The sequence below is a fragment of the Phycodurus eques genome, chromosome 8 (genome assembly GCF_024500275.1).
Source record: "Phycodurus eques isolate BA_2022a chromosome 8, UOR_Pequ_1.1, whole genome shotgun sequence".
NCBI classification, from domain to species: Eukaryota; Metazoa; Chordata; class Actinopteri; order Syngnathiformes; family Syngnathidae; genus Phycodurus; species Phycodurus eques.
The window spans coordinates 28,267,530-28,289,478 of NC_084532.1; the positions used below are offsets into that span (position 1 = coordinate 28,267,530).

The following is a 21,949-nucleotide window of genomic DNA, read 5'->3' on the forward strand; positions in this document are numbered from 1 at the left end:
GGTAGGGTAGCAGCCAACTCTCCAACGGGTCATAATCTTATGATATTAAAGTCAAAGTTTCTCATATTTTAAAATTAATTTTAAGAATGCAAATGTATTTGTGTAATAGTCCCATTTATCTGGAAGAAGATGTTTTTATTCTGTACAAATGTAATATTAACTCTTCCCAAAATGACTTTTTTCTAAATAATACACCTTTCGTTTGAGGAAAAACATAGATTGCCGTGAAGTCAGATTTACAGTATGTCATTATTTCGCAATTGTATTGAGCCATTAATCCTAGCCGGGAATTGGTTAATTGTTTAATTGGCACATCCCCACAAGTTGGTATGCCCTTTTTTTTTTGGGGGGGGGGGGTAAAAGCATTCTGACCCGCTAACTACAGTTCATGGCCCCCAGTTGGAGAACCACTGGTTTACACAGTAGCATTCCCAATATTTTGAACATAGAAATGAAATAATAGTTGTAGCGCAAATGGGTCATTAAGATTAAGTTATGACGAGCACAATGCCAGCACTCTACTTTTGATCTGATTCAAAGTATTACTTGCAAACTAACTATTTAAACGTAACGTGCTAGTTCAAATATATCTCAGTGCACCACTCAATGTTAATAAAGTCGGTAAATTAGTTCGGTCTCATTTCTTAAAGACTGCTACACAAAATGGGAGACTTTTTTTTTTTTTTTTTTTTTTCCAACCCAGCGTACAGAGGCCACATTTCAACGAAAACAAAACACGGAACCAGGTTCTTTTTTTTTTTTTTTTTTTGTTGTTTTTTTTTTTAAATAAAGAATTTATTAACTACAGATAAAGAATGAGTCAAGAGGGGTATACAAACATAAAAGGTATATGGTGCATGAAGGATGAAGCATAAACGAATGAAGGAAATGTAAAGATTCCACGCAACAGCTGAGATTTAAGAGGGAATTTGTCTTATGCTAAATTTATGCCCCACAATAGCTGGTACATCAACCCCATATTTATGGTCAGATTTATTCATTTATTTTGAAATTCAAGATTCTAATAAGTTTATTTTCCCAAACAGCATCTCACCATATGGATCCCTCTGCAAATTCTGCTGTGTGTGGAATCTAAACGTTTCATCCTTCCTTGCAAGAAGTCTTTAAAACACAGATAGGCTTGATACAAGATAACTTGTGAAACATTAAAACGCGAGACCTCAGATCAGTGGGTGAGCACTTGTTTGATTATGTACATGTGATTGAACATTCAGATGAACAAAAGAAAAAACAAGCACTGGTGTGCCGAAACTAACAGTCCATTTCTCTTTCCTGGAATGTCCTTTCTTCGGCCCCCAGTTCAATCGACGGTGGTCGGGCGGCACGTCCCGTTTCTTTCAGAATGTCGCAAGGGAGGGAGAAGGTGTTCGGGTGCAAAATCCTTTTAGGCGTCAACGATCCGGTCTTGGCCGTTGCCAGGGAGACCAGCGAATTCACACTACATAGTTGTTTTATAGTGTACTTTGTGGGTCATTTACAGGCCTGGCTTTTGATATAAAAACGTTTAAACAACACAATTTACATCAATAGGAACATTTTGTGTTTGCAGTGGAGGGCCTATCGGGGCCCAGAATTACTGGTTGCCGGTTAATCGAAGGGCACACGTAGCCACCCTTCATTCACATTTAAAGCCATCAACACGCTTACAGTTCAAGATTCAAATGCCAAACCTCGGAACTGTGAGGCAGATGTCCTAACCACTGGCGCCACCATGCTGACCGCGTTTAAAATATACACTATAAAGCCAAATCGGATACATTTTGAAGAATGCCCAATATCCCTAACTTTAAATGAACATGTTATGCACACAAAAATAAAATGTACGCTGATAAAAATGGGGACAAAAAAAAAAAAAGACATTTCCACCAAATAGTCACACAGAATGTGAGCTCGTTAAAACAAAAGTTGGCTTCAGAACTGTTTTGAAGTATTGTAGCTTAATTTACCACAATACACATTGCGATGGAACGAACATTTGCTCAACGATGGGCGTGCCATCCCTGTCCGGTCCTGTCCCAGAATGTTCTAGCACGCACCGAACAGGGAAAGGGCCTCTTGTCAGTGGAGGTGCTGAACGTGTTTCGTCAAAGCCTCCTGAAAACTGAACTTTTGATCACAAAATTGGCAAGTGAAAGGTTTCTCCAGATTGTGTATTACCAAGTGTCTGGTCAAAAAACCACTAAGGGCAAACCTCTTCCCGCAATGAGAGCACTTGAAGGGTTTTTTGACTTTGCCCCGTGTCTTAGCAGCTTTCGACTTCAAAGGTTCCGTGGCGTTGTTGTCTGCTTGCGATCCTTCACTAGCTTCCGATCTCCCAGATTTCACCTGTGGATGTATTCCCCTCATGTGTCTCCTCATGTGACTCTGCCTGAAGTAGCTTTTATCACAAAGCGAGCAAGCAAAAGGTTTCACGTTGTGCGTTACCATGTGATTTTTTAAATCAGTTTCAGTGGGAAATGTTTTCCTACATTGGGAACAATTAAATTGTTTGTTGTCAGAGTTCTTATTAGTTTCCCAAGATGCATTGGTGTCATCACCCTCAGAAGAGTTAGACGTCATGTCCGAATCTGATATTGGAGCAAAGAGGCTCTCTGGTTCAGATTCTAGATCTTCACAGTGTTCTCCATTAGCTTCTGTCGTCGCGTGCTGACTTGAGCTGGTGGAGGGCGACGGGTTCTCGTCGATGTGTACTCTCATGTGTGATACGAGACTGTCGTTACTCGGGAAGCTTTTCAAACAAACTGAGCAGCTGAAAGATTTAAGCGTGTAGAATAGTTGAGTGACACCTGTGCAATTGGACGGTTTCCCTCCAGTGTGTGTTCTCATGTGTCCATCCCAATCTCCTTTGTGGACGAACGTTTCACCACATTCCGAGCACTTGAACTTCGTATTTGTTTCCAAAGCTTCTTTGGTATCGTCACCGGGATCAGAGTCAGAAGAGTCTGACGTTGCGTCGTCCTTTTCTGGTACTGCAGCCAAGTTGTCCGTTTTGGAGTTTAGATCTTCATCGCATTGTGCACGTACGATTTTCAGTGTGTGAAGATCTTTCGCCATGTGGTGACTAGAGCTACTGGAGGCCTGTACTGAAACTACGTCGCTGTGTACGCTCATGTGTGATCGGAGACAATCGGTACTAGTGAAGCTTTTCTTACAAACTGAGCAGGTGAAATATTTAAAAGTGTTCAGTGGTTTAGTTACAACTGCGCTGTTCAAAGGTTTCTCTCCAGTGTGTGTTTTGGCGTGTCTCTCCAAATCGTCTTTGCGGACAAACATTTCACCGCATTCAGAGCACTTAAACTTATCATTCATCTCCAAAGGTTGTTTCTGAGCAGAGTCTGAAGAGTTTGCCGTCTTGTTATCCATATCTGATTTTGGAGCCGAGTTGTCTGGGTGGGAGCGTAGAGCTCCACCGCGTTGTCCATCAGCTCCTGTCGTCACTTGTTGACTCGAGCTAGTGGAGGCCAACAGTTGCTCGTTGGCGTGTACACTCGCGTGTGTTGTGAGAGACTCTCGACTAGTAAAGCTTTTCCTACAAACTGAGCAGCTGAAATATTTAAACGTGAAGGATGGTTTGATGACAACTGTGCTATTCAAAGGTTTCTCTCCAGTGTGTGTTTTGGCGTGTCGATCCAAATCTCCCTTGTGGAGAAACCTTTCACCACAGTCAGAGCACTTAAACTTCTTATTAGTCTCCAAAGGTTCTTTGGCGCCATCATTGTGATCAGAGTCAGAAGAGTTTCCCGTCATGTCATCCATATCTGATATTGGAGCCAAGTGGTCTGGTTGGGATTGTACGTCCTCACCACGTTGCCCATCAGCTTGTGTCGTCACTTGTTGACTCGAGCTAGTGGAGGTCAACGGCTTCTCTTCGGTGTGCGCTCTTATGTGCGATATGAGACAGTCTCTACTCGGGAAGCTTGTCATACAAACTGAGCAGGTAAAAGACTTAACAGTGTTGAATGGTTTAGTTACAACTGCGCTATTCAAAGGTTTCTCTCCAGTGTGTGTTTTGGCGTGTCCCTCCAAATCGTCTTTGCGGACAAACATTTCACCGCATTCAGAGCACTTAAACTTCTTAGTCTCCACAGGTTCTTTGGAGTCGTTGCCGTGATCATTGTCAGGAGTGTCTGCCATCACGTCATCCGTATCGGATATTGAAGCCAAGTGGTCTGGTTGGAAGTGTAAATCTTCACCCCGTTGCTCATTAGCTTCTGCTGTCTTGCGTTTGCTTGAGGTATTGCTTCTCCTCCCCACATTCTTCCTTTTTTTCACCGGCGGCTCCTCCTGCTCCTCAGCGGAAGCCTCTTCTTTTTTCTCCGACACAAGCGGCACACCTGCGTGACAAAATTAAAACAGAGCGCTAAAATGTGGAAATACAAATTGGTTTCACTACTCATGGGACTACAGTCAGATCAAGCGAAGCTGCTCCCAGCTGCTGAAGTCAACAAATAACTCAAAAGTGTCGCTGGAACACCTGCTTGTTTCCCCTCGATATGAATGTCCTTAAAGTGCGCACGCACGCGCACAGCTCCTACCCGGAAGGAATATGTCAGGCTGGTGATGTGGTATCGGTGCATACAGTGACGGATCATTTTTATGATCATCGCTTTTTACAAAACTGAGAATCATACTCAGAGATTCAGTCCTTGCTGTTGGAGCTCAAGGTCTTACACTCTCATGGAAAAATTCTTAAAGACAATAACGTCAAGGCTTTTTCTTTTTCCCCTAATAAGAGAATCTTGAAAAGAAACTTTCTTATGGTGGCCTTCGAAGCTGATAAGCGCAACTTCTCTCTCGTGTGGGAATGCGAGGAGTCAACAAACCTGTCTCCTATGCGAGAGAGCAAGGAGACAAAGGAGGAGTTGCTTTGCGGAGCGCACACACTCTTGAAATGTGTTTTCTCTCCGAATACTAAGATAAATGTTTTCAAAAGATACTTGTCTGAAACGGATACTATCTGACATGTATAAACTGAAATGACCACAGCACTGCTCAGTGCCGGGGCGAAAATATTCCAATGGGATACAGGGCTGTTGGCCACCCAAAAAAAATCTAGGAAAAAAAACAAAAAGAATTACACATCGCGTTTTTAAAAACCGCATGACTTAGCCTTACGAAAGACGCAGACGCTCTCGTACAGCGCAGATGCTTTTCTGCTTGCTTCGCCTCGGTTTACACGTGTATGTGGATGTAATTGGACAGTCGGAGAATGAAACCACTTTACTGATGACTCAAAATGGTGAGCAGAAGCATGCTAACAGACAGCAACTTAGTGCAACAAAGAGGACGGATCCAGACTGTGGAAACGGTAATGGATCATCCAGAAGTTCTCCGTGGGATTTACTGGGAGCAAATCCCAAAGATATGGGACAACATCTACTAGGGAGTTCACAACACCATCAGATTACAGAGGAATCCGGCTGGCCTGCGTTAGGTGCTTCTTCCACCCCCGAGTGAGCGGAAGTGGAGAGTCGCAAGAGCGAAGGGCAAGAAAAGAGGATGTGAGTCAATGCAAAACATTGACAGCAGACTTATAAATAGATTTGAGCCACTTTTGCAAGACCCTGGCCAACAATGCTCATCCCCCAACCCCACTGAAAGGTATAAAACTAAATCATACGGGAAAAAAAAAAAATGGCACCCCAAACGTTAATAGTTGGTGATGGAGCTGTCAAGGATCTGAAATGTTTTTGCAGTGAGAAGAACACCGAAGTACTGTGTTGTGCCTATGATATGGTGTCTGATAGCTCTTAAAAAAAATAATAATAATAATAATAAAATCTTGGAGATCCTTCCTCCGGATGGTAATGGAGACGAAGACCAAGGTAACAAGTTTGCAGCTCGCGTCAGCTGCATTTATCGAACAAACGCGCTCTTTCAACCCTCGTTACATAAAAACATAATTTAGTCTCACTTGTTCACATTACAATGGAACATGTTTGGAATTTTCCATTTACAGCTCGTCCATCAGTAACTCAGCACCCGCGTGTAGAACGACTTTTAGGATTACGACGAAGTAAAAAGATTTTTTACCCTTGCAAAACACGTCATCAATAAAAAGTATTCTCTACTACTCGTATTTTTTTAAACTTACAGGTTATGCATCCAGCAGTCGTTCGACTCCCATTCTAGTACGCATTGCAAACAAAAAAAGGTAATTGAAAGCTTTTTTCCCCCCTCCACATCCCACTAATGCAATTTCACAATGTATTTTTATAGTTCTATTTCTAAAATGCACAGGTTGTGCTTCAAGCAGAAGTAGGGACTGGTTTCAAGGACAATGACAACCACACCAGATCCCGTTCACCGCCACCAAAGAATAAAATCCAGATGTGGATAAAACTGCTAGATTTTATGCACGAGGTAATACAAACCTGGACTAATGAGCAAACGGTAGTGGAGGACAATTACGAGGAAGAAAGTGCAAGAGTGGGAGCAGCATTTGTTCATGCATTTTTGTCTCAGGTCAATTCTGTACATGGTTAAACCTGTAAATTAAAATTATTATTATAAAAAGTACTTTCTCAGTGTTGCTTTATGTTCAGATGTTTGAGATTGACACCAATATTTTTTTTTTTATCAAACTGAAAAAGTCATTGTTCTGCTTGATCGGTCTGCTTTCAGTAAAAGGCAGTTTTCCCAGTTTTTTCCCCCCCAGAAACAGATTTGGCTGAAAGAAGCCTATATTTGACTGGTGATTACTAAAGAACGGTATAAGCTAGAGACAAACTTTTTTTTTCCTCATGAAAGAAGATAGTCTGATCTTTCTTTTGGTGATTTTGTTGCTTACACAGTCATAGTACCCAATATTTTGTGGGTCTTGAAAAATGAGTGAACAATGCTCGAAAATGCCTGACAGTCTAGAGCTGGGGTGTCAAACTAATTTTTGTCACGGGCCACATCGTAGTTATGACTCTGAGGGCCGCTACAACTGTGAACCCATATAAATGAAAGATGACCTCATATACTGTAATTACTTACAGTATACACAACACAATGATGATTAATCCTGTATAATCGAGCTAGAAACCAGCTGACTAAAGAAATTACCATTACAAAGAGGAACTATGCAGCAAAGTTGGAAAAACAGTTTAGCGCAAACAACTCCAAATCAGTCTGGCATGCATTCCAATCGCTGACTAATTACAAGCGACGATCCCCCCCAAGCTGAGAACAATAGCACACTAGCCAACGACTTGAATACCTTCTACTGCAGATTTGAAAAGGACAGTTTCACACCACACACCCACCCGGCCGTACCCGCGACCACAACCACACCTCTGACTTCTGGGTTAACCATCCATGAACAGGATGTGAGACGCATATTCAAACAACAAAAGATTAACAAAGCGGCAGGCCCGGACCATGCGTCCCCATCCTGCCTCAAAGTCTGCGCGGACCAGCTCGTTCCAGTCTTCACTCAGATCTTCAATAGATCTCTGGAACTGTGCGAAGTTCCATCCAGTTTCAAACGCTCCACCATCATTCCAGTCCCCAAGAAACCTGCAATTTCGGGTCTGAATGACTACAGGCCTGTCGCTTTGACATCTGTACTCATTAAGTCCTTTGAACGTCTCGTGCTGGACCACCTCAAGAGTGCCACAGGTCCCCTGCTGGACCCCCTGCAGTTTGCCTACCGAGCGAACAGGTCTGCGGATGATGCAGTCAACATGGGACTGCACTTCATCCTAGAACACCTCGACAGTGCAGGGACCTACGCGAGGATCCTGTTCGTGGACTTCAGCTCAGCGTTCAACACCATCATCCCTGAACTCCTTTCATCCAAGCTTCTCCAGCTCAGCGTCTCACCTGCCATCTGCCAGTGGATTTACAGCTTTCTGAAGGGCAGGCCAGGCTGGGGGAGGCCCACCTCATCCACACGCAGCATCAGCACTGGGGCGCCCCAAGGTTGTGTCCTCTCTCCGCTGCTCTTCTCTCTCTACACGAACGACTGCACCTCAGCGAACCCGACTGTCAAACTCCTGTAGTTTGCAGATGACACCACTGTCATCGGCCTCATCGAGGACGGTGACGAGTCTGCATATCGACAGGAAGCGGAGCGGCCGGAGCTGCGGTGCGGCCGACACAACCTGGAGCTGAACACGGTCAAGTCTGTAGAGATGATCGTGGACTTCAGGAGGCATCCTTCGCCACAGCTGCCCCTCACGTTGTCCAGCTGCCTTGTGTCAAACGTCGAGACCTTCAAGTTCCTGGGAATTACAATCTCTCAGGACCTGAAGTGGGCGACCAACATCAACTCCGTCCTCAAAAAGGCCCAGCAGAGGATGTACTTCCTGCGGCTTCTGAGAAAGCACGGCCTGCCACCGGAGCTGCTGAGACACAGCAGCAGTCATTGAATCAGTCCTGTGTTCTTCCATCAAAGTCTGGTTTGGTGCTGCTACAAAAAAGGACAAACTCCCGACTGCAACGGACAATCAAAACTGCTGAAAGGATCGTCGGTACCCCCCCCCTACACACCCTTGAGGACTTGCACGCTGCCAGAACTAAGACAAGGGCGTGCAAAATCCTCTCGGACCCTACGCACCCCGGTCACCAGCTCTTCCAGCTCCTTCCCTCAGGTTGGCGCTACCAATCAATGCAAACTAGAACTAGTAGACATTCCAACAGCTTCTTCCCTCTCGCGATCAACTTCTTAAACACCTAACCTACAATTCCATTACAACATGCTGGCAATTTTTGACTTGAGTTCGTTGTCACATTTCTGTGGGGCCAATTATGTATTACTCGTGCACTCACTGTAGTTGTCCCGCCATGCTGCACTATTTGCATATACTGGCCACTCATGCCAGAGTAGCATCTGCTCCATTTGCACACTGATTGTAACATTTGGACAACCAACATTGTCCCAGATGATCGCACTACTCGTGACTTTAAACCACATACACTCCTTGAAGTCCCGGCGCCCTTTGCACAATGGTCATTGCACCGGACTATTGCAATATTAGTCATTCGAACTGCTCTAAGTGCTAGAGGACTCTGCATCTTTTTGCACAATTGTCCTAAAAAAAAAATAAAAAATGTACCGGCATTACCAGATAACTAGCAACCATTTACTGCTCAGTGACTGTTTTTTTTTTTGTCAATGTCTTTATGTCTCCAAAGTGTTCTGTAAATTGACTGTCTGTTGTCGTACTAGAGCGGCTCCAACTACCGGAGACAAATTCCTTGTGCGTTTTGGACATACTTGGCAAATAAAGATGACTCTGATTCTGAATAACCAGTTTTGAAAACAGAAGCCTATAAAAAGATGTTTTCCGACTATTACATTTCTTTTCAAAGTGGGATTGTCAGAACACAATGAGCAATTTTGATTTGCTTTCGCGGGGCACATAAAATGATGTGGCAGAGCCGGATCTGGCCCCTGGGCCGCCAGTTTGACACCTGTGGTCTAGCGCTTCCCTGCTCAGGAAACGGATGGCAGTGAACGAGTCAAATAAGTGGCTCTAAGAAGTGTGGACTGCACTATCCGTGCGTTTCATTAATGTCTGTTTTGGAGCGCAGGCATCTTTACAAGGCAGACTGTTTCAGTCTAAATAAACAAGGGGTTACGTTATAGGCTGCCAAAATGTTTTTACTGTGCACGTCATTCAGTGGTCCAAAACGCAAACATTGCCCCTTATTGACACCGCTGAAGGACAAAAAAAACACAGGAGGAGTCTGCAGATGTTCCCAAACAATCGGCGGAACAAGAAATAAGGCGACACGAGGCCCAGATGGATTCATCAGTGGCACCCAAACAATTGGAGGAACGAATGAGTAATGACATGATGCAGCACTTGGGATCTCCCACACCCGTCCGTCCCTGCCCCATAAGAGCAAAGCCCAACGCAAAACTCACCCTCTACTAGGCTTTACACGATCAGATTTTTCAATTGTAAAATTATAATAATATAATATTCCTTGGCTCCATACAGGTTGGAAATCACTGCTCTACTCGGGTCATGTATTCTAATCAGTCAGGTCTAACCAACATTACGTGACAGAAATAATGGGTGCTAACTTCTTGTAATTACTTCACCCACACCAAAACTTTAGAGCATGATTCGACAGAACTACAGCATGTTTACGTACAACAGTTCGTGCTAGCACAAGCTAGTGCTAGGCTACATAACGTTTTGTTGCCTGCTTGCGAGCCGTATCGTATTAAAAGTACGTGAACATACCTCAAGCAAGCCTTAAACTAACGTCATCTCCTGTCCTGAGCACCGGTGACCACCAACACGTTTTGCTCCATTTTGTCCTTATAATACAATCGGCGTGATCCCCTCGCTGTCGTCGCCACGGTAACGAGTGTATCCGGTCGCATTTGAGTTGACAAGATAAAGCCCAATGATCTTAAAAAACAGGATACGGTGGTATCGGAATACAAGATTTGATTGCAGCATAGTGCAATCGTGAAATAGTACATTTGCCTCGTAGTCTGATCCGGGCATTACGTGTCGTCTGTCTCAGACGTGTTGTCTGTCACACACTACCTGTTTTGTTTTGTTTTTTTAAACTTTATTGGCCGTCAGATATTTACAGTACGTTAAAAGACGCGACAAGTCTAAAAATGAACTAGCTTTTGGATTCAAATATACTGTGCACGATGGCGACGCAGAGTCAATGTCTTTTGCGGAGCCGATCAATGACGTCATTGGTCGGATCGAGGAATTATGACAAAGCCGATCATGCGATCAGCATAAAATGCTAATTATCGTCCGGCCGATAAAATCTGTGTAAATTCTACTCTCCACTAGCCTAAATGCCCTGTTAGGTGTGACGGAGAGGATGAAGGCGATTGTCAATATTGGAATCCAACGCACACCACGCCAAGATCTTCCTCCCATTCCTCCTCGCCTGAAACCAACATCCACTAAGATGTGAAGGGCCCCTCCTTCACCCATGAAGAATCTTATCTGAAAATCTGACTGATATATGCGGGGTATTTTACAGAATAAGTCAGACCCGTATGGAGATCAGCCATTTTTCATCCCTGTGATTACAAGGGACAGAAAGTTGGTCAAAGAAATATGGCCCAAAAAAAAAGTAGAACTACAAACTTAGTGAGGATAAAATGTTAATCTATCAAACCATTGTCTCCAGCTATCTCTGCGAGACTAGCTCTTTTCAATAAAGTTACTGGGTAATAAATGTTGATTAATGACATCATTACACCCTGTGATCTAGACTTTTTGCTACTAAATGAAACGTGGTTAACAGAAAGTAGCTTTAATATCATTTTAAATGAGGCAACGCCAGCAAATTTTTATTTTATGAATAAGTATCGAAAATGGAAAAAAGGCAGTGGTATTGATGTTATTTTTAAGTCATTATTTCAGTGTAAGGAAAAACACTATTACCGTGTCAGAATTTGATACAGTGGACCAATGTTCACAAGCTGTAGACCCCATCTCAAATCTCCCTTTCATAGCCAAGATTCTTGAGAAAGTTATTTTTAATCACTTTTTAAGGTTTAATCACTTTTTAAGGTTTAATCACTTTATAAGGTTGAATCTGGTCTTGTTGGATCTCAGCGCGGCTTTTGATACGGTTGATCATAATATACTGCTGAACAGGATGGAAATGTGGGTAGGACTAAATTGAACAGTCCTTTAAAGGTGATTCTTTCTAGTAGGCATCAGTTCTTGTCAGTTCATGTATGTTCTACTGTAGCAGAGGCTGTTTTTTTGTTTTGTTTTTTTAAATGGGTCAGGACATACCTGGAGGAAAGGAGTTATTTTGTAACCATTGGAAGTGTTCAATCTCAACAAATGGCAATGACCTATGGGGTCCCTCAAGGGTCACTTCTTGGACCCCTCCTGTTCAGGCTGTATATGCTAGCCTCGGGTCAAATTCTTCATAACTTTAATTTTGACTCTCATAGCTATGCAGATGACACACAGTTATATCCAGCAGTCAATTGAGGTGTTATGTCACTGTCTAAAACAGATCACTGGATGAGCCAAAATTTTCTTCAATTAAACCACAATAAAACTGAGATAATCGTTTTTGGAAAGAAAGAAAAGAGGACTGCTCTTAGTAAATACCTGGGGCCTCATGTACAAAAAGACTAGCGTGGATTTCCTACTGAAACATGGCATACGCTCAAATCCAGAAAACATTGTACGCACAAAAATATCCAGATGGATGAATGTGTGTGTACGCATGAATCCAAGCACATTTCCTTCGTACATCCCAATCAACGTAGAATTGAGCGCACGTGTTCCTGTCCTCCCTGTCCACACCCACATTTAAATATGCAAAACCATATTTAAATGAACCGTGCGCCTGAGATTGTAAGGGCAATAGGTGGCAGAAATGATCGCCTTGATCAATTTATAAGCGTCTTCCCAAATATCAGCAATTCATTAAATACACTGGTCAACAAGTGAATTCCGAGTCATTGCTTCTTTTACTTCTTTTACATTGTTGAAATCAAATGTTGTCGGGCATTGAGCCAGACCTCACTTACCCCAGGCTCCCTTGCTCCTTAGAACTAAGGGAGTCCTGACCAGCTCTCAGTTTAAAGGGTTAACGCTCCCCGTTGTTCCTGCGTATGACACAGTGAACCGCAACCGGTGACGGAAGCTTGCTTACGCCGATGTTGGGAGAGACTCGCCTCGGTTCTCTCAGCCAAATGTGAAACGTCGGCCCCGCTCAAGTCAGGCTTTACTTAACAGAGTAAGCTTTATAAGATATTAAATAAAACGTTAACCACGCTTCTTTAAGGCTGCTCTCTCCCATGTGGCCTGGAACACTTGTTAATCGACCTAGGTTTAATTAGACGATCTTGATACGACAGCCAGGACCTGTTATAGCATTTAAATATGTTAGCCGAAATAACCTTTCAAAAATAGAGTTGGAATAATTAATGGCTGCATTGATAATGTTATTAAATCTGCTAAAATTGACAACAGTGCACTAATTATTCTTAAAAGAAAAGTGACATTTTTCTATGCTTAGAAAAGGATAATTGAATTGACAGAATTTAGCAAGGGCAAGACTTCAATAAAAATAAAAGTAACATTTACAAAAAGGAACAAATAAAAATGAGAATAATAAAATTCACAAAAAGGAACTGTGTGAGAAACATCGACTCACTCACAATGAGATAAAATGCTCCAAGCGGCCCTTTGAGATGAAAACCATTGTCGTCCAAAAGCATCATACCCAGAATCAACATTTGAATATATTCAAAGTTTCAGTAGATGGTAAATGAAAACAGTCCAAAATGTGAAAAACAAAGTACAAGTAAAATAAAAAGAAAATGCCATTCAAATGGAAAAAGAAAGATCGAACATTTCTAAAACCTTAAAGTTATGAATTAGGAATAGTAACAGTATATATAAAAAAGGTTCGTATTTAAATGTTTTATCTGATTAACCTAACAACACACAAAGTATTATTCAAAATATCAGTCAAATTATTACTTCATGTTCATTATTATTATTTCTTCATGTTCATTATCATCAAAGTGTTTACCTTATTATTGTAAATCCCATTTTATAATATAAGAAACTCACCTTACTCACATATCATTGTATGGGCACAAATGATTGTGGGTTCCTATCACTTACCAAAATCAAAAGTGTATAAAATAAGCTGTTACTGGTTATATAAGTTAACAAATAAGCATTGAGCAAGCAAATAACTGTAAGACTGCATGGTGACACTTGAGTGATCTCCACTACAGCTCCATCTTGTGGCTATAAATGTGCATTGGCTTTAATTTAGTATCTCTTTTAGGCACCTGATGGATATTTGTAATAATAAATTCTGAGTAGACTGTACACCAATTTTATCAGCCTGATCGGTATCGGCCGATAAATAGGAAGTAATTTAATTACAATAAAATAATTTAATTACAGTAAATTAGCACCCATTATTTCTGTCCTAATGTCGGTTTGACCTGACTGATTAGAATACATGACCTGATTAGAGCAGTGATTTCAAACCTTTATGGAGCCAAGGAACATATTTTACAATTGAAAAATCTCACGGCACACCAACAAACAAAAATGTCACAAAACGTGGATACATTAATGACTGTATGTACTTCCTGCCAGCTAATAGAAGACCATTCATTTGTTCGGTCTGTCACTATGCCTCACTGGCATAAATAGAGCAACAAAGATACATTATTTATTGTAAATATAATTTTGGGAGCAGTTAAGTACACAAGTATATACAGTAAATGAACAGGTCATTTAAATAGACACATTGCTCCATCTTGTGATCGGATCGATTATTTAAACTCGCTGATCGGTTCCAAAAATCCTGATCGTGTAAATCCTAATTCTGAGTCAATTATAATAATAACTTTCTGAACATGCATCCAATTTAACAATCCAATCATATTCTGTTATCAATTACTAATTTTATCCATTACACTATACATTTTTCAGGCCCCAACAGTAGCATCACTCAACAGCATGAATTGATCATCAGTGCTAATTGTTCATGTCTCCCCGATGTACAGATTTATTAGAACAGTTTCCCAGAATCACCTTTAAGTGTCGCCAAAGCACAAACAGCTGCGTTAGCAAACGCGTTTACGCCAGCCATGAAGTTAGCGTGAGGCACCGCACATTTCCACGGTCATTTCACTCTTGAAACACCTGACCTTTGCCGTGAAAAAAAAAGTATGCCGCGTTTTTGTGTGTACGCACCTTTTGTACATGAGGCCCCTGGAGTCACTCTCTTTAAAAACCAAAGACCCAGTCCGAAACCGTGGTGTTCTGATAAGATTCCGACCTGACTTTCAACACTCTTATCAAATCCATTGCCAAAACTGCCTTCTACCATCTGAAGAACATATCCAGAGTGAAGGCTTGCATGTGCCAAGCAGACAAGGAGAAGCTCATCCATGCTTTTATCTCAAGTAGACTTGACGATTGTAATGGTCTTCTGACTGGACTCCCCAAAAAGAGCATGAAACAGCTGCAGCTCAGTTTCTGGCCAGAGCAAAGAGGTCGGAGCATATTACTCCAATTCTATAGTCTTCACACGGGCTCCCAATCAACTTTAGGATAGTTTTTAAAGTTCTACTGGTGGTCTATATATCTCTAAATGGTTGAGGTCCTAAATACATGAAAGAAATGCTAATGGAATATAAACCCAGTAGGGCTCTGAGATCGACAGACTCGGGTCAAAAAGCGGAGCACAAAGTTCAAAGCAAACATGGTGAAGCAGCATTTAGCAGTTATGCTGCACACAAATGGAATAAGTTGCCAACAGAAGTGATGTCAGCCCCAACTGTGAATGTTTTTAAGTCCAGGTTAAAAACTCTTCTTTTTTCCTCATGCTTTTTAAGAGCAGTTCCACTTTAAATATTTCATGCACTGTACGCCGTTTTAATTGTATTTAAAAAAAATTGTCTTTATTTTAAATGTTTATAAGATGTTTTTTTCTTTGTTTTTAAATGCTTTCAATCATGTAAAGCACATTAAGTTACCTTGTGCATGAAATGCACTATATAAATACATTTGCTTTGCTTATCTTAATGCTAACGCACAAAGCAAAACGCCAAAGACTGGCTACAAAGAATAGCATTGATGTCCCAGTACTTAACCTTTAAACCACTTCTATTTGAACACAAGCAGTAGCAAAATATCCAGATAGCGTATTCAACAATACTCACAGATATATATTCTTTATCCTCAGAAAAAACGACTAGCGTAATCCCACGTAATACGTTCCAGAACAGTAACAGAACCGCAGTAAGTGAAATTCACAATATAGAAATACCCTATTTCAATAAAACCCTAGGCCTGTTTATATAGTATCGTATAGTATTTATGCCACGCCAAAACAAATTTTAAAAGGTCTTTGAAACACACGTTTAATACAATACAAACGCATTTACCCACATAATACATTGAAAGAGAGCAAGACCAATGGATAACAAAATACATATAAAATAAAAGCAACTGCAATAACACTAAAAAAAAATAATAATAATCTACTGGACTGTTACAACACATGCAGCTCAGCTGCGGCTGTCTTTTTCTGTGTTTAATTATCAAATCTACGTGTGTCTAAATGCATTCTATTGCCCCCGGTGGCCAAGGTCTACATACCGAACAATGCCCATTGAATTAAAGAGCATGAAATCATGATGCTGGATTCCCCCATCTCCCCGATGTGAATTCAAACAGCATGGTACACAATAACCAACCCTGATGGGTCCTAATGTCGGAGCCTTTATATTAGCATTCAAACAGGATGAGGAGAAAAGTGTCCCTTGAAATTTCCACCTCTTTATCTAAGCTCAGCAGGAGTGGGTCAGAGTGGTGGGGGCTGCGGAGTGGCCTGATAACATCCTCCAACGTTTGTCTCCGATTGGACTCTGTTCTGTCTGGTGTCAGAGAACCAAGCCAACCCGGTACCTACTATCACTTGCAGAATTGCATTTAGAGTGCTGGAGTTCTTTTAATGAGAGGCTCACAAGAATGATCAGCCCTCTTCCGGAATCTGTCTTCCTTCATCTGTGACTTTCTTCAAATTTGGTACAACCCTTATACCGATTCACCTAAAATCTATCTGTACCATAATTCGGTACCTAGACGGTCCGTGGCAGCAGGAGTGGAAGAGTTGGCCAATTTCCATGGGGCACTTGAACGCATCAGCCGCACAAGTGTAATGATGTCACTCCCAACAAACCATGTGGATCGAACATGCCCAAAAGTATGGTGGAAAAGTGGAGGGGCCCTAATGGGAAAGGTCCAGAAATGTAAGGTCCAAGCGGGAGTGCTTTGTGGAGCATCCCAGAAGGCTAACGAGCCACAGCACGGAGTGTAGCCACACAAGCTAGCTTTTGGCTAACGAGAGGCGATGCAGTAGCAGCAGAAAGCTAAAGACTATTAAGCTGCTCTTTTGGGGTTGCAGCACGTTAGATCGAGCAAACTCAGTCAAACAAATGAGTTTATACTTTTACCTTTGCTCATTTCTTTTGAACTTAGGATGTTTTTTTGTTGTATTTGTCAAATTGTATATGCTAAAAAAAAAAAAAAAATGTTAAATTGAAAATGTTTTGATGAAATTTTCCCGCTCAACACACAAGTACCGAAAATTGGTACGGTTGAGTACTGGTGTCGATTCCTGGGTGCAAGAAAGGTGCCATACCGGCTCAAATGTGAAATGTACTGATCCCTAGTTTCTCTGTCCAGAATGTGTGAGGAATTTCTATCTGTTATCTTGAGCGCATGTTTCAGTCAGGAAGTACGTGGGTTTCACCCTAATACAGAGTATGACGATAGTTAGCAATGTTTCACGCAGTGACAAATATAATATCCAACAGATTTACAATTTACACGTTCCACAGTAAGTTGACATTACTGAATGGTTATTTCTTTCTGCAATGCCAGTTGACACGTCAATGACTAAGTTGCAATTAATGGGTTTCGTTATGGAGCCAAGAGTTGGAATAAATGCGTTTTTTTTTTTTCAGGAATAAAAAAAACACCAACTGCTTGGTCTATATAAGAAGTCAGTTGTTTTTGTTTGGTATTACTTGGTGTCTTTGTTTCATAATCCAAAATAATTATTTTGTACAATTACTAAACTAGACGACTCGATTCTAAAATTATTCGATAGCTGCAGCCCTGCCTGGTCGACGCCTTTTGTCACTTAACTCACTTCGTAACATGAGGTAATGTGTGGTTTCCTGTCCAGGTTTAATAAGTTGCAGCTGCAATTAAACCACAATCATTTTTGGGAAATACCAGCACTCCCGTGGACGTGGAAAAAAACAGTAATGAATTTTCTTAGCATATGACCCTGTCACAGATAAAGGCAAGTACCTTGTAGCGGAAGCAGCTGATATCTGTGGAATACTTCTTACGAGGAATAAAACCCACAAATCTCAAAGTTCACTTGAGAAGTTTGCAACTTGGCAGCGAGGGAAGGAAAGTGAGACAGCTGTGGCTGTATATAATAACTATCACGACCTTGACACTGATAAGATCCTAAATGTGTCTGAGGACTGATGCTGCACCTGCGGTTTTGTCTTATACTGCAGTGTGGCCCGATATTCCACAGTCAGACATTCCTTAGTTTAACACTCATTTTGACAATTCGCAGTAAGTAAGGTCTGATTATAACAGAATCAAAGTTCTTCAGACATTATTTTTTTTAAACAAGAACAACAGTTTACAATTAGCGATGCGCCGATCCCTAATACCCTCGGGCAGCAACGGCTGTTTTGTAACAGAAGCCCGAAGAATGTATGTTACGACTGACAGGTATTCTGAACTGTTTGGAATTGCCTCGACTCAAACTGCTATGACTGCTTCGCTGTAGGTATGGGGTTCTTTTGGTGATGAGCAGTGTTGTGCTTGTGCCAAACATAGCTTTTCTACAACCCCAATTCCAATGAAGTTGGGACGTTGTGTTAAACAAATAAAAACAGAATTTGCAAATCATGTTCAACCTATATTTAATTGAATACACTACAAAGACAAGAGATTTAATGTTAAAACTGATCAACTTGATTGTTTTTAGCAAATAATCATGAACTTAGAATTTTATGGCTGCAACACGTTCCCAAAAAGCTGGGACAGGTGGCAAAAAAAACAGAAAGTGGAGGAATGCTCATCAAACACCTGTTTGGAACATCCGACAGGTGAACAGGCTCATTGGGAACAGGTGGGTGCCTGGATTGGGTAGAAAAAGAGCTTCCCTGAATTGCTCAGTCATTCACAAGCAAAGATGGGGCGAGGTTCACCTCTTTGTGAACAAGTGTGTGAGAAAATAGTCGAACAGTTTAAGGACAATGTTCCTCAACGTACAATTGCAAGGAATGTAGGGATTTCAACATCTACGGTTCATCATATCATCAAAAAGTTCAGAGAATCTGGAGAAATCACTGCATGTAAGCGGCAAGGCCGAAAACCAACATTGAATGCCGGTGACCTTTGACCCCCCCCCCCCCCCTGCATCAAAAACCGACATCAATGTGTAAAGGATATCACTATGTGGGCTCAGGAACGCTTCAGAAAACCAATGTCAGTAAATACAGTTCGGCGCTACAGCCGTAAGTGCAACTTGAAACTCTACTATGCAAAGAAAAAGTCATTTATCAAAAACACCCAGAAATGTCGCCGGCTTCTCTGGGCCCAAGCTCATCTAAGATGGACTGATGCAAAGTGGAAAAGTGTTCTGTGGTCCGACGAGTCCATATTTTCAAATTTTGGGGGGAATTTGTGGACGTCGTGTCCTCCGGACTGAAGAGGAAAACAACCATCCGGACTGTTATGGATCCAAAGTTCAAAAGCCAGCATCTATGATGGTATGGGGCTGTGTTAGTGCCAATGGCATGGGTAACTTACACATCTGTGAAGGCACCATTAATGCTGAAAGGTAAATACAGGTTTTGGAGAAACATTTGCTGCCATCCAAGCAACGTCTTATTCATGTCGTTTGTCAGCGGAAGAACAATCGACTGTTTGAAAAGTTCAGTTGCTTGTTCGCGTCCACATTCTGCTTGCAACAAATGTGAGTGACGTCATGCACGGTGTAATCGCAAGTGGCATCTGTGATCCCGGCGATTTCTATCTTGCCCCTTTCACTCATCTCTAATAGCTTCAAAAAGCATGTGCATCAAGAGGAATTAAAATCTGACACCTTCAGTATGCAAAGTTCCAATACTAATATGCATTTTACTCTCATTTATGAGGGATGGACTTCTATCCTTAAATTGCATATGTTGGTACTGAGTGTATGGCATAAACTCTGTACAGAATTTGAGACAAAAAAGCCTTTGCTAAACAGTTAGCATACACAATTTAGCGACTATCATTTCAGGTTAAAAAAAATGCTGATGGCCATTTAGCTCACTCATACATCATGCTACATGTACATTACAAATCTAAAGGTGTCTTAAAAATCACTAACAGACACTCATCTGTTGTTTTTGGCAATGTTTTTCACTTGTCCAACAGTACGTCCGTCTGCAACAAAAGTCCGATGAGTAAACACGGACAGTGGGCAAATTATTCCAGGCGACGCAAATTGGGTCCAGGCAGCGCAAATACGCTTTTAACAATATTTTTTTGTATTGCCCAGAGGCAGACATTTTTGTGTCGAACAATCTTTGTGGTTGATTTAGCGGAGTTAGCTGATTTATTTATTTTTCCCACCCACAGTGCTAACCTCTTGTGATCCAAAGCAGACTTCTTTTAAGGATCAACTTCATGTTGTAAAACTAGGACGCGTTAATTGTCTCAAGAGCGAGGTCTAGACCTAATAAACAAATGGCCTCAGGAATGCCTTTAATGTAGAAATACAAAAGGGAGGATAGTTGGCTGCACTACTATGTAGCACAAACACTACCGCGTACAAAGAAAATGTTTAAATCAGATACGATTTAAAATATACCAAAGGCGCTATGGTGTATTTTGATTGGAGAGGAAGATTCTCTGGTTATTTGATATTGCGATATTTTTTTCATGTTATGTTTTTATATTTTGTTTTACTTTATGATTTATATATACACATCGCAATGTTGTTGTCTTTGTGCTTTTTTTTTTTTTTTTTAAACTTGTGCCTTGTTTTGCCCAGCTGTCTGCACTCAGGTCAGCATTGCAAATGTGCAACTAGTCTCAATTGCCTTACCTGACAAAATGAAGGTTAAATGAATATTTTTTTAAAAGTACCTTCTAAAATTGTGGCCAAAAAGTTCAACCTCGGCTTCGTCGGACCATAACAATATATGTCCTATGCAACCAATTAACATGCATTCGAATGTGATTTTTTTTTAAAAATGATAAAAAGTTTGAACACAGCCACATCTTTGTTATAAGAGGATGTACACACATTATAGTCAGTTGTTCATTTTTACTTCCAATGTTGGAAACTTTTTTTTATTTTTTAATCAGTTGAACACGTTAAGGCTCAAATCAATGGTGTTTTGAAAATGTCATTTTTGTTTCTAATCTATTTCTTCCTTGAATTCCGGCCCCTAGTGTGTCTGAAAACGTGCTCTGCACCCACCATTATAAACGTCACAACTGCTTTAACGGACAAGTATTCCACCTTGCAGTGTAAAAAAAAAATAAAAAAATAAATTATTTGTTTTTTTTAATGAAGTAGAAAGAGTTAGAGAAGAGTTGTACCTGCTCTTTGCAGTCGAACACGAGGTTTGAGAACGGCGTCCAGGAGCAGACGATGCCGCCGCTCGTTCGCCTCCTCGTATTCGGCTATGGTTCTCTCGAACAGCTCGAATATCTCCTCGACGGCCAAGTTTAGCTTGAGCTTCACCAACTCCCTCAACATTGTGACTTTACACATGTTTCACGCACTCTTCCGTCTCTTCCTCGACGCTAGAAGAAGCTAAGCTACCTCGAAACACGTCTTTTGTTCAAGAGGTGTTATAAATCTTCTTCTTCTTCTGCTGCTTCTTCTTCTGCTGTTTCTTCTTCTTCTTCTTCGTGCTCAACTGCAGTTTGCAGACTGTCACATCGTACTACCGCCACCTGTTGTTTTGCACCGATTACCGCTTGGTTTACAATCTTAACTTTCATGACTTCATTTTCAGGAAACAAAATAAAACCGAACTAAACAAAAGAGTTTGGATTCATTTAATTAATTAATTAACTAATTATTTCACCTCATCCTGTTATCCAAAACAAATACAAATAATCTAATAGATAGGTTATGAAATACTTTAAGCACTCATTATACGTCTCTTTAATTTGCTCCACGCTTATTTTTTCCAATTTACATTTGCGTTAATTGAGTAAAAATCATTTTCGCGTGTCTCATTTTCATGTGTTCCTTAATAAAAAATAATTTCATTTATTCAACACCAACCTCCTTGTCTTATTTCTCCCACTTTTAGTATATAATTCATTTCTTCCTTTGTTTTTACCAGATGTTCTGCATTTCTTGTAATTGCTGCTCATTCCTTTATTTATAAACATAACAA

The 21,949-nt window shown here is 41.1% G+C and overlaps 1 protein-coding gene across 4 annotated transcripts in view; it reads right to left on the bottom strand.

Annotated features, from left to right (window-relative positions):
• The window catches only part of LOC133406111 (oocyte zinc finger protein XlCOF6-like), a 28,110-nt gene extending 6,683 nt beyond the window's left edge, over positions 1–21,427 (bottom strand). For 3 of the 4 annotated variants that reach the window (XR_009769028.1, XR_009769027.1, XM_061683427.1), the window contains exon 1: positions 21,138–21,191. Coding sequence is in view for 1 of the 4 variants with exons in the window: in XM_061683426.1 (XP_061539410.1) it covers positions 2,080–4,355; positions 21,138–21,312 (2,451 nt within the window). In the remaining 3 variants the exon portion in view is untranslated. Of the gene's footprint in view, positions 1–808; positions 4,356–21,137 lie in introns of those variants that run through there. The other variant, XM_061683426.1, reaches the window with a different exon arrangement.
• Positions 21,428–21,949: the final 522 nt, after the last annotated feature.